This window comes from Leptidea sinapis, chromosome 1 (genome assembly GCF_905404315.1).
Source record: "Leptidea sinapis chromosome 1, ilLepSina1.1, whole genome shotgun sequence".
NCBI lineage: Eukaryota > Metazoa > Arthropoda > Insecta > Lepidoptera > Pieridae > Leptidea > Leptidea sinapis.
The window spans coordinates 8,677,078-8,689,457 of NC_066265.1; the positions used below are offsets into that span (position 1 = coordinate 8,677,078).

The 12,380-nt window shown below is 35.8% G+C and overlaps 1 protein-coding gene across 1 annotated transcript in view; it reads left to right on the top strand.

Annotated features, from left to right (window-relative positions):
* The window catches only part of LOC126968705 (collagen alpha chain CG42342), a 213,454-nt gene extending 201,492 nt beyond the window's left edge, over window positions 1-11,962 (top strand). The window contains exons 18-24 of the mRNA XM_050813833.1: window positions 1,187-1,213; window positions 1,291-1,344; window positions 2,339-2,365; window positions 2,438-2,473; window positions 4,067-4,201; window positions 5,762-6,041; window positions 8,353-11,962. Coding sequence (XP_050669790.1) covers window positions 1,187-1,213; window positions 1,291-1,344; window positions 2,339-2,365; window positions 2,438-2,473; window positions 4,067-4,201; window positions 5,762-6,001 — 519 coding nt within the window. The 3' untranslated portion in view covers window positions 6,002-6,041; window positions 8,353-11,962. The remainder of the gene's footprint in view (window positions 1-1,186; window positions 1,214-1,290; window positions 1,345-2,338; window positions 2,366-2,437; window positions 2,474-4,066; window positions 4,202-5,761; window positions 6,042-8,352) is intronic.
* Window positions 11,963-12,380: the final 418 nt, after the last annotated feature.

The window sequence follows — 12,380 nt, forward strand, 5'->3', positions numbered from 1 at the left end:
TCTTTTTATCGATTCTTCTCTAATCTATTCATATCTAGCCAATATAATTATATATACTATGTCTATACTATGTCTAATGTCTACCACATTTGATTGGCGGTGAGAAATCATTACTAATTAATGTCTACTTATCTATATATTATCGAACGAAATGTACAAACGTAGCTGCGTAGGTTAAGGTTCTATTGTTATCTTGTTGAGTGGCGTCGGACGCGAGTTGCATGCATAGACTAGGATATATTAGCGTATAGACAACCTTTTAGCCCGATGATGATGGACCAATGTTGATTTGTCAATATGTGCGTTGGCTAGTTAAGTATTTAAATAGTAGCAAATTCCAAGCGTGGCTGACTTTCCCTTACATCTTGGTCTGTCTCTATTTGAGATGTTCTTCTCTCTCGCATGTTTCGTTTGTCTATACGCTAGTCTATGGTTGTAAGCGTGTCAGCCGTATTCACGCCCTCAACTCGCTCGCCTGAACTATTATTGTATAACTACTTCTTCTTTCCAACTTCTTGTAATTGTAACTATAATATGTACTTAGCATAAGAATGAACTTTATAATACGAAATTTAATATGAATGTCATTTGTACCATAACCACGAGAGCGTATAAGATATTGTTGTTTACAGATTATTTTCAAGAAAAATAAAAAACTGCATGCTCTGCTACTACTGTCTTTCTCTTCCTTCCTCTTCATATTTAGTCTTAGAATGGCACTATGCATGACCCTAAATACTTGCCGCAAAAATGGTATCTCTATGTTCTTCTTCTATATATAGTACTGTGCTAACACTAGAATTGCGCTCAACAGCTGTCTCTGTTGCCTATAGTCCGACAACTACCGTCCCACGGGGTGACCCCCGCAACTCTACCCGCTACCCGCTGACATCTGTAGTACCCCGCCTCTCCACCGTCTGTCACCCCGAGGAACGGTTGCGCATGAAGTTGTCTGATTATAGGCACTGCGTCCTATGAAAAATTGATGATTTGTTAGGAGTGTGATTGTTTGCGAAGAACAATAACAATATAACAAGATAATTTGCCGAATTCCTTCAGAATGAGACCGCATATGTATTACCGCGACTCTGAACGGTTTTAACGACACGAGTGCAAAGAGAGCGGTGAGTGGACACAATACACGACACGTGCCAGATGTTAGTTGATACGTGCGTACTGTCCGCAGGGCCCGCCCGGTCTGGACGGCATGAAGGTGAGTACTCAGTGCGGAGAAGGTTACCTTGGCTGCAACGCTCTGGTCTCGTATGTATGTGTGTGTTTGTGTTGCAGGGCGCGCAGGGCGAGCCAGGCGGCAAGGGCGAACGCGGCGACCCGGGCCTGCCCGTACGTGACCTGTCTCTGTACTGTACACACTGCCTATACAGTATACACTACATTACCACATGAGTAAATAAACCGGTACAGATACTAAGCTTCATACAAACAAGCGAAATGGTTGCACTATTACAATTATCCGGGGCATGTTTGAGTGTCCACTGGCCGCTTGTAGCGTACTCGGCGGAACTGTTTATAACCGGTTGACGATCGCACAGTCAGTTGACAATCTCAGGGATAGCGCGACACACGTATTGTTTTATGAATTGCAAGCTTGAATATTTTAACATTTTTAAGTAAAAAGTGATATTATATACCGTTTATTTACTTATGTTGCATTATTACATACACTGGATATATGCAAAGGCTCGTTAGGTTTCCTTGTATCCAACAGCCGCCAGTCCGATACTCTCCCTAAATTGTTTTAGATTTACAAATTCGTATTTTCGTTTATCCAAAGCTCTTACGGTAAGGGAAAATAACGTCAGGATAACAACAAATACCTGAAATTCAAACAACAATATTTGTGTACAAGTAGTTAACCAACACGCGCCACGCTCCAAAAGGCTTTAACCTTCCGTAATCGGCAAGTGTCCCCGCGCCGCGGTATGCCATAGATCGGCGTGATTTTGGCGCGCGCACAGCCTCACGTATTATTTTACGTGTATTAAGAGATTGCTTATAATTAGGATGATATGAGAGAATGTATAAGAAAACCATTGAAACAAGCTATTAGTCCATGCAAAATAAACTATCTTATAAACAAAATGAGGATCAGAACTTGGTCAGCGCGTAGTGTGCCGTACGGCACTTTCGATTTTGGTGTATATGAAAAATCTGGTGCCAAAGAGCACTTCCCGATTTTGGATGCAGAATAGACGTCAAGGTGCGGAAAAATTCACCGAAATGCCTATAACTTCAGTATACATACTGTATTCACAGCAAATATTACATAGCGTTATTACAAACTTGGCCATAATTATCAGCATTTTAATTATTTCAGGGCACGGATGGTATACCTGGTCAGGAGGTTAGTGCTGATCAAATTGTGAGTGTTAAGATAATACATGATTTACAGTAACTAGTTTACTTAAATGTTTAGGGCCCGAAGGGTGACAAGGGTCATAAAGGAGAACCGGTAAGTGCGATCCATTCTGACTATTCTTGCACTGCTAATAGATCTGTCAACTTTGTACGTAACACTTATTCACTTGCATGTTCACTAATCTACGAGTCGATCTAACACCAACACTTCAAAAACACATGTATAACATTTTATATTTTATTTAAAAAACATATTTTATAAATATTTGTAATTATATTTAAGTATGCATTATTTATCGAAATAAACATTATTATATGACTTGACGTTGGTTCCTCCAGATAATCGTTTTCAGGCTGATTTAAGCTTCTTTTTGATAGTATTTAATCTAAATTATTGTTTGATGTTAAATTAGTTTGATATGCTTTAATTACTACAGGGTGATTTTAAATTCCGTATGGTCCTTTCACTCGCGCGTTTTTAACACGTTTTATATTAGCTCCACTTGTATGTTTGTATGTTTGTAACCAACTTCTTTGGGCGCGATTTTGACCCACTTTAAACGGCTAGATTTCGTTCAAACTTTGTAGATTTATCGAGGACCGATGGCATTACACTAATTTGATAAAATTATTGAATTTTTCAACTGCAAAATATGATTTTTGTTAATTTATATAATTTTTTAATAAATAAATCACTAATAAGCGCCATCTAGTAATTTATTGTAAACTACAAAGGAAACGCGCGACATGTCAAGATAGTTCCACAAAATTAAAGTATCTAATTCGTTTAGAAGCGAATAGATGGCGGTGAATTTATATTTCCATTATAAATTATTAATGCGTGATTTAACTGAGCTAATTATTATAAGAGCTAGTTCGGGGATCTCGGGATAGCTGAATTAAGTGATCTTTCAATTTAAGTAAAATATTTTTATTCGCAAATATTAAAATCCCTTCATTCAATCTAAAAAAATTAACTAAAAAATGAAAAATAAATAATAGTTTAAAAAAAAACTAAAGAACACGCTTTATATAAAATTCAACTAAAAATAGAAAATAAATTTAAACAAATGATTTAAGTTTTCTTTAGTGATAATTCCGCCAATATTTGTTTTTAAAACAATTCGACACGTGTTTCGCCTCTAAATAAATTTAAAATAAATTCTAATTGAAAATAGTGAAAAAAAAATATTACTTATATATTAATAAGTGAAAAAAAAAATATTACTTATTATATTATATAATAATTATTCCAACATGATAACCTTCAATTGAAAATTGTTAGACACTATCTAAATCGTGCTCAACACACTCTATAAGCACTTTGTGCGAGAGCGCTCGGTCAATACGAAGAGCCCTTTATAGCATAGACCTGCCGACATGCGTTCACGAGATCTTTTGAATACATTGTTTCATATTTTCCGCAGGAGTAGAGGATGCGCATGATTTTAAGTAAATTTCCAAAAAAAAAAACAATCTTCAAATTGATAATTTTGTTAGTAAATTAGTTGGTATAATATATTTAAAAACTTTTCTTTTGTTAAATAATTACACCATAGCGGTCTACTCCGATAAAATTACATGTTATAACCTATTTTTTCTGACGTTATAAAATCACCTGTACAATCAGAGTAGACGGATACTACCACACACCTTAGTAACGTGAGTACGTCGCGTGTGTACGCAGGGACCGGCGGGTAAGCGCGGCCGCAAGGGTGACCGTGGCGAGAGAGGAGAGCAGGGCGTGCCCGGTCTGGATGCTCCGTGCCCGCTCGGACCCGACGGACTGCCGCTGCCTGGTTGCGGCTGGCGACCCACCAAGGTACCTCACCGCGCCACCCCGGCTACGTCACTAAAATTAAATTACTACTGCTTCATTCATAATATTATAACCTAACAGTTGATAGTAATACTAAACAATTAATTTGCATAAAGCGGGCTTGGTGTGTTCAAATTTAATTTTGCATGTTTAGTTCTAGAAACATGGTGAATACCAATCCATTCTCATAATAGGTTTATGTACTTACATTTATTAGACAGTTGAAGGAATACAATTTTATAATTTCAAGTTAGTATAGAAATAAATTCGACGGACAGATAACCCTTGGGGCAGTAAAGTCCTCGAATGGCGACCACGTACTGGAAGCCGCAGTATTGGTTGCCCCCCCCCCCCCCCCCCTAAATGATGATAGAAATAAATTAGATAATAATTTTTACACCTTAAATTTATTTCACGTACTATTTCCGTACAAGGTTCCGTAATTTTTATTTCTAGATTTCTTGCCAGATAGTTTCAGGAAAACGTCAGCTGCTTAGACTGAACAAGACTCCCAATGCCGAGCATAATATTACAACATTATCCTTTAGGCACGATTGCATTTATTTGAAGAACTAGTAGTGTAATGTTTTAGTCTGCAGTGCGTCGGGAACAGATAAGTCGGAATGGATTTCCATTAGTTAACAAAAGTCGTAGAGGCTGCAGTGGAGAATTATGGTGTTGTTGCCTCGTTTGTCCTCAGCAATAAGTGGTACTGTGATCTCCCTTTTCGTATTTACAACGGATGACGTTTTTTCGATGGAACTTTACTACAAACTCGAAGCTATTTTGCGTAGTAGATCTTCCATGCAGTCTGCTTCAACTGTCAATCGGGGTGGTGGTTTTCAGACCTCTTATCACGATACCGTATGTCATATTTTAAATTCTTCTATTCTCCAATTTCTGTGGGCAAAAATGCTATGCAGCAGCGGTGAAGCATGAACTTTTGAAGATGTCCTACATTTTGTACCATTTAGGTTCCAGCAACGGCTGACTTAGAATATACTCGCTTACCCCAAAGGCTAGCAACGCACCGTATTTGAATAATACTTTTGGTCTCACTGGTACAGTTTCTTTTGGATGAGCCACTGGTCCTGCATATGCATTTTTGTGGTCAAAATATATTCTGATACCTGCTCATATTGAAGAAATTCATCACTGGCCTACGATTCCCTATGAATTATTTTTTAAATACAACTACTACTCGTACAAACGCCTGAACGTGACGGAACCTGTAAATGTGCATTGTGCATAATATCACGAGGGCAATCACAAATTCGATATTTTACGTGGTATCTTATACGTTGTATACGTTGTATACTTTGTGAATTTATATAAATCATTAAATATGCACATTCAATTATATTGAAAGTGAAGTGAAACAAGAAATTAGTCAAAATAGCTTAAATATAAATGTAACATATGATTAGTCTAAAATCAACAGCCAAAGCTTATACTCAAATATGCTATAAAGCTTTGTCGCCTTAGAAAAGAAAAGCACTCAGGAGTCTAGCGATCTAAGACTTCATTGTGGAAATGGATAGCGGAGGTAGTAGCGGGCAGTAGTTATCCGTTTGGCAGGATATGGGTCGCGACGACAGAGGGCGTGGAGCGGTGGGTGCTCCTCGGTCTGACGAGGAGGTCGAGGTGGACTTGGAGGGAGAAGTGGAAGGAGATGGGCAGGGTGAAGGTGACGGTGAGCCGATGGAAGGAGGCGAGTACGACACGAGAGACGACGAGCTCGAGCCACCGCGCGAGTACGACGACTACGTCGACAACGCGCACCTCGACCGCCACCGCGACTGACAGACGCCAGGCCGCCAGGCCGCCACACGACACGCGCCAGGTGCGATCTGACCTCACTCTCCCCTCGTCTAAATACTTTCTGTCAACACAACATTTCGTTCTCTATACTTTGTCAGATCTCTTTACCTCTCACTGTTTTTATACTATTTACTTTAAATATTGTAAGTGTAAGTCAGTAATTTAAAAATTATATTTTAATATAAGTTAAATTATTAATTAAGGTAAAGCGCTTTTTAATTTTAATATTAACTGAATAATAAGGGAGACTAACTTCTGGAATCAGTATTAACGAGCATGCTGCATGTTCTTCTACTAATAATTTAGTTGCGTGTGGCACTGTTGGTCGATATTTATATCAGTGCAGATGTTTGATAGTTTATTCGAAATCACAAATTTACGAAAAGGTCAATGGTCAATGGTAGTAATAGTAATGGTTGTAGTTATGCCCGTCAGAAGCGAATACTTCAGAGTTGTTAAAAATATTTTAGGAACAATTCTAATTAGATATTATTTTAACAATGATTTGAATATTTAAGCATCTTACAACATTTTTACTTAAGAAGTAGGCACTTACAATTTTTATTTATTTCACTGTTATTTAAAATAAATATTTTATCTTTAATAAAATAATATTGTATTACAAAAGATGTACATATTTTGATAGCATTTTAGAATCTTGATGAAGGCTTTTTCTTTTTCTGAAGAATCTTTTGATTAAACTTGCCTGCTCGACTAGTTTTATTTTTATTATTTTTAGTATTAATTTTTTTTAAGTACGAGTAGTCAAAGCTAAGGGATAATATATTTAAAGCACATTAATTCACGAAACATTTACTTATTTTTCTTTTTAAAACATATTTGTTTCCGATTAATTCGCTTATCCAACCAAAAGTTTGAAATTAAAACCTACAAACACTTCAAAGCTCTTGTCATCCTTTTTCGTCTCAGTATCGTAGATAGAAGATGAACAATAGATGCGTTACTAAAATAACAATAATAATGTGACAGAGACACATTACATTGGTATTGAGAGTAAGCGAGATGATATAATAATATAATATTGACACACTTTTTACACAAATTATCTTGCCCCAAGTTAAGTATATATAGCCGTTAAGTGCAGCAGTTAAGTGTCATGGGTTACAAGACATACATAAATTCATATAAACATACATAAATTCATATAAACATACATTTAAACAAACATACATCCATGACTTGGAAACAAAAATCCATATTCATCATATAAATGCTTGCACCTACCGGGATTCGAACCGGGACCTCTAGCTTAGTATGTAGGATCGATAACCACTCGGCTTTACAGGTCGTACAGCCAATACACTACCAATTCATCGGCTCCCAACAAGCAATAGTTGCCATGGTGCAATACCTACTAATTATTTTAAATTCTCATTGATTACATTCCGATTGTTAATACCTAATTGAGTGATTTGGTGTGAATTCAATTATTATTTAAATATGGGACGTTCTCTATTACGTTGTACAAATCGTCCAGAACAAAAACATGAAAATATAACACACGTCACAGACTATTGCTGTCTCACTTACACACGCTGACAGCGAATCTAGTGTTCATCTTCTATCTACGCCCAGTATCAATTCTGATAGTAGCTATTACCCGCGAATTCGTCAACATTTAGTACCAGTTTATCCATATCTGTTTGTTTTCCAATCCTGCCACATACATTAATAAAAAACATTCATATATCTCTCATCGTTAAGTTGGCATCCGTAAGATGCTCTTTTTTAATGAAAAGAAGGGACGAGACGAGCAGGATGTTCAGGTGATGGAAAATGAAACGCCTTGCCCATAACACTGCAGTGCCACTCAAGATTCTTGAAAAACCCAAAATTCTAAGCGGGACTACAACTGCGCTCGTCACCTTGAGACATAAGATGTTAAGTCTCATTTGCCCAGTAATTTCACTAACTACGGCGCCCTTCAGACCGAAACACAGTAATGTTTACAGATTACTGCTTCACGATAGAAATAGTCGCCGTTGTGGTACCCATAAAGTAACCGGCATCCTGTATAGGTAAAGATTCTCTAAAAATTCCCACTGGTAAAGATTCTCTAAAAACTCTTTGGTTCGACCGATCCTTCTACGACTTACGTTGCACATTCGACCACCATGAAAAAGTATTTTCATTTTTCGGGTAAACATATAGCCTTTTACGCTCACAAGTAATGTGGCTTTCAATTGGTAACAGAATTTTCAAAATCGGTTCAGTAGATCTAGAGGTTACCTTCCATAACCACACAAACTTTACCTGTTTGTGATATAAGGATATATTATAGAAAACATAATCATGACTAGTGTGTGTAACAGGAGGCGATGCTCTCGTGGGTGCGTCGCCGCCTCGATCTGGAGCCGGAGACCGAAAACAACCCACGCGCCGACCGCCTGCGCCCGTCCTGACCGATCTGCTCATCGACCCTCAGCTGAGCTCAGCCCGGGGCATGGGGATCGCGGAGGTCGTGTTGTCTGCCTCTCCTGACCTGTCTGCCGCCATCGAGTGTATCTACCGGCCTCCTTGTCGGCGGCGACTGTTCGGCTCCCACATCAAGGCTTTATTCAAAATTTAAGACAAGTTTCTTTTTAAGTTCTAATAATATATACAGCACACAGTTGAGAAATAAGCATTCCTTAAATGTATTTGTTATATCTTACATATTATGCGTAACACTACGTTAGAGTAAAAAATCCAATAATTGTTTCAAATCAGATAGTTTAATAAATTCAATTATATTAGAGATGGCGATGTAAATTTAAAAAAAAAGTTTTAAGAAAACAAAAATCCCTAAAAAGTTATATTTCTTGTGCTTTTCTACGTTTTTAGAACGAACAATATTGTAATAAAAACGGTTTTAAATACCTACAATCAACAAATATAATAAGTATAACGCAATTTTTTTGTATGAGATCATGTTTTTATTAATCTTTATATTATTGAAAGTATAATATTATGTATTAACACATACTTCGTGTTCTAGAGGTCAAGCGGTTATCGCTTGAGGAAAATTAGAACTGTTTGTGTATTGCCGTTGATGACCTGTCATGGTTCACGTTACCCACTTACTCATTGCAGGAACTTGTTTATTTAATCAACAATAATTTTAGAGTTCATCTAGAAATACAAAATATTTTATCAAAATATTTATCATTAACGTGAGGTTACCACAGCTCTATAATTTTAATTATCCAATGTAAAGTCTATAAAAGCTTATGGACGGAACTCCAGACTGTCACTGGAAAATAATATGCTTATATATAAGACCATCTTGAGGCTAATATGGATCTATGGAATTCAACTGCGGGGCTCGGCAAGTGACTCCAATATCAGTATAAAACAAAGATGTCAGAACTGCATCCTGAAACAAATTACAAATGCACCATGGTTTCGAAGAGTTTGTGATATCCATAGCAACCTAAATATCAACACAGTAAAAGAGGTAATAAGGAACATCAAAATTAAATACAAAAAAAACTGGTGACCCACCCAAACCAACTTGCTGTGAAATTAACTCTTCCTGAGACAATGTGCAGGCGGAAAAGATGGCATATGGCACTAAAATATAGAGAAATTTCTAATGAGGAATTTACTCTGATCGCCAATAATCTCAGAACATATCTGTTCATAGTCAATCGACAAAATACTCAAAAAAAAACTAATGGAAAGTACTAGTGCAGACTAGCCTTCATCGCTAACTTCTACAATTTTTTTTTAAATATAATTTATACGTATAACATCTTCCGTACACACTAGCGGCTGTACACTGTGCAGTGTTTCACTTAACACTATAAATAGCATGCTAGACAGAAAAACATCTCTAACATCGATATAGCAAGATAGAAAAGGAAAGCGAATATATTGGTACTCTATGACGTAAACAGTTACCCACGCTTGACATTAATTCCTTGGTATTTAAAAAAAATAAACTAGCTGAAGCACACGTATCTTTTTAGTCTATGGTTTCACCAGCTCTTTTACATAGCATGCCGATTATCTGGGCCTCACAGCGGTACCTTAATATCCCGCAAAGCAGTAGTGGCATTTATTACAAAACAGTGTACTGAGACAATCTTATATCTCTAGACGACGAGTACAATCGCGGTGCCGATCACAATTTTGTATTTCGAAGAATCCTGAGAGTTATGGGCATTGTGAGCAGAGAATTTACTTACCACTAACTGTTAGTATCGTTTTCTTCTGAAAATTTCTACTCGAGTCGACTTTAATGTTATTATTTATTTATTATTATAAAAAAATATCACTCGACTCTAAGCCACCTACACAAAACAATATGGTGGGTGTACCAACAGGGACGTGCATACCTATAGGCAATTAGGTAGTGCCTACCTAGTTAAGAATCTACATAAATATAGCACTAGTGTTAAAGTTTTAGTTCCGTTATTCTTTATCCAAACTTTTATTGATCAACCACTCATTAAATTTTACCTTGCGCGAGATACCTAACGTAGGCAGTCTCCAGATTGCATATTCGATATAAAACTTCAATACTTAGACCTCAAAACTTAGGACTTTTCGACTTACGCGCAACTACGTCTAGTTAAATCTACAGTGCGTACCATGCTAGAAAACCATATGAGTTACCGGCAAGATGAATAAATTTCGAAATTCGAAATGTAATTTACTATTGAGTAATCATTTTGCATCTTAATAATATGATCATGATGTAAATTATTCTCTAAATAGGATCGAGTTTGTAAATACTAATCAATATTAGTGTAAGTAACATTTATTGTTCGAGTAACATCTCTGATCTTTGTATTTTTATAATAATATAGCGTGTATATACATATAAGTTTAACTTAAGTGTTTTATCGGAACTTGTAAAATGTTTTATCTACAACCATGCTTTAAATCATCTATTAAAGATTCTAAAACAGTTAAATAACCATTACATCATCAAAACGAGTGTTGCAATGAAATTCAGTACAACATTACAACACTCGTTTGGATGATGTAATACATAGTTACTAGGACTAGCTTTTTTAATGTTAGCAGTAAGCTAACTGTTTAAGAATCTTTTATAGAGGATTCATATTATGGGTGTAGATAAAGTAGGTACTGTATGCAACTGTTGAGAATTAGGTATTAAAACACATGAGTGTTTTAATAACCCCTATTACACAACAGTTGCATAAATAACTATTACTTATAATGAAAGTGACAGAGGTACCTACATCGTCAAAGGTTAGGTACGCTTGGAGAAATAATTAAGATCTAATTCACTCATGCATAAGATAAATATGAACAATATTATGTCTAATATTATACTTATTTTCAATTATCTCTCAAGGGTCATGTTTATACAATTATTAATATTTTATTTCTATCTAGAACTTAATTTTAAAATAAAATCCTTGAAATCAATTCGAAACTTGTAATTTCGAATCGTAATTCACTAGATCAAATACAAACTGTTCTGCATGGCTCTGTCTGCACTCATTCCCTTACTCGCGTAATAAGTAGATACGCAGTATTTAGGTTCCATTGGTACCTAACTAAGGATGGTCGTAATACATACTATGAAACATTGTTGTTCGAAATGAATTCATAAGAAAACATATTATTGTAATTGCAATTTTATATAGTTTTGAAACAAATTTATGGTTCATGTGTTGAATATGGTTGGCTAGGTACCTCTGTTATAATTATTATTGTCCATTTTATGTCATTTAAATTGTAAATAATAATAATAGTGTGGTTGTATAAAGTGTAAGAAGATAATTAAATATCCGCGATTATTTTTAAGATGAGTAATTAATTAGTAACTACTAATCAGCTACGTAACATTGATAAGAATTCTCTCGAAATGCTGACTTTTGTGTTACCTACCTACTAAATAATATTGCAAGAAATTTGTGTCAAATCTTAGAATCACTTTTTGAGTTATTATAAATGTGAAATTGATCTGAGTTTTCATTTGAATAAAGTTCGTCCGGAACTATTCCTAGTACCTAACTATAATGGAAAAATGCCTATTACCTAATAATAGAATAAATAAAACAAAGAGAAATTATTAAAAAAAAAACATTGTTTTATTCTAGTTGTTACATTGAATCTCTTCATGCTCTTCTTGCATTGTGTCAGCAGCTCATCTGTCAAGACCTTCAGTAAGCCCTGGATCAGCCCACATCCAGCGCACCTTCACGCCGCTTTTGCTCCTTTTGTTCCATTTGAGCAATTTTGCGCATCTCGCCGATAAACGTAACGTTTGTCGATAAATAAATGTAAGTTAAGTAAATGTAACCTAATATGTAAATAAATAAATTATTTAACTATCCACTAGGGCGGAATCTGTGAGTAAATTGAACCGAAAGGAACCATA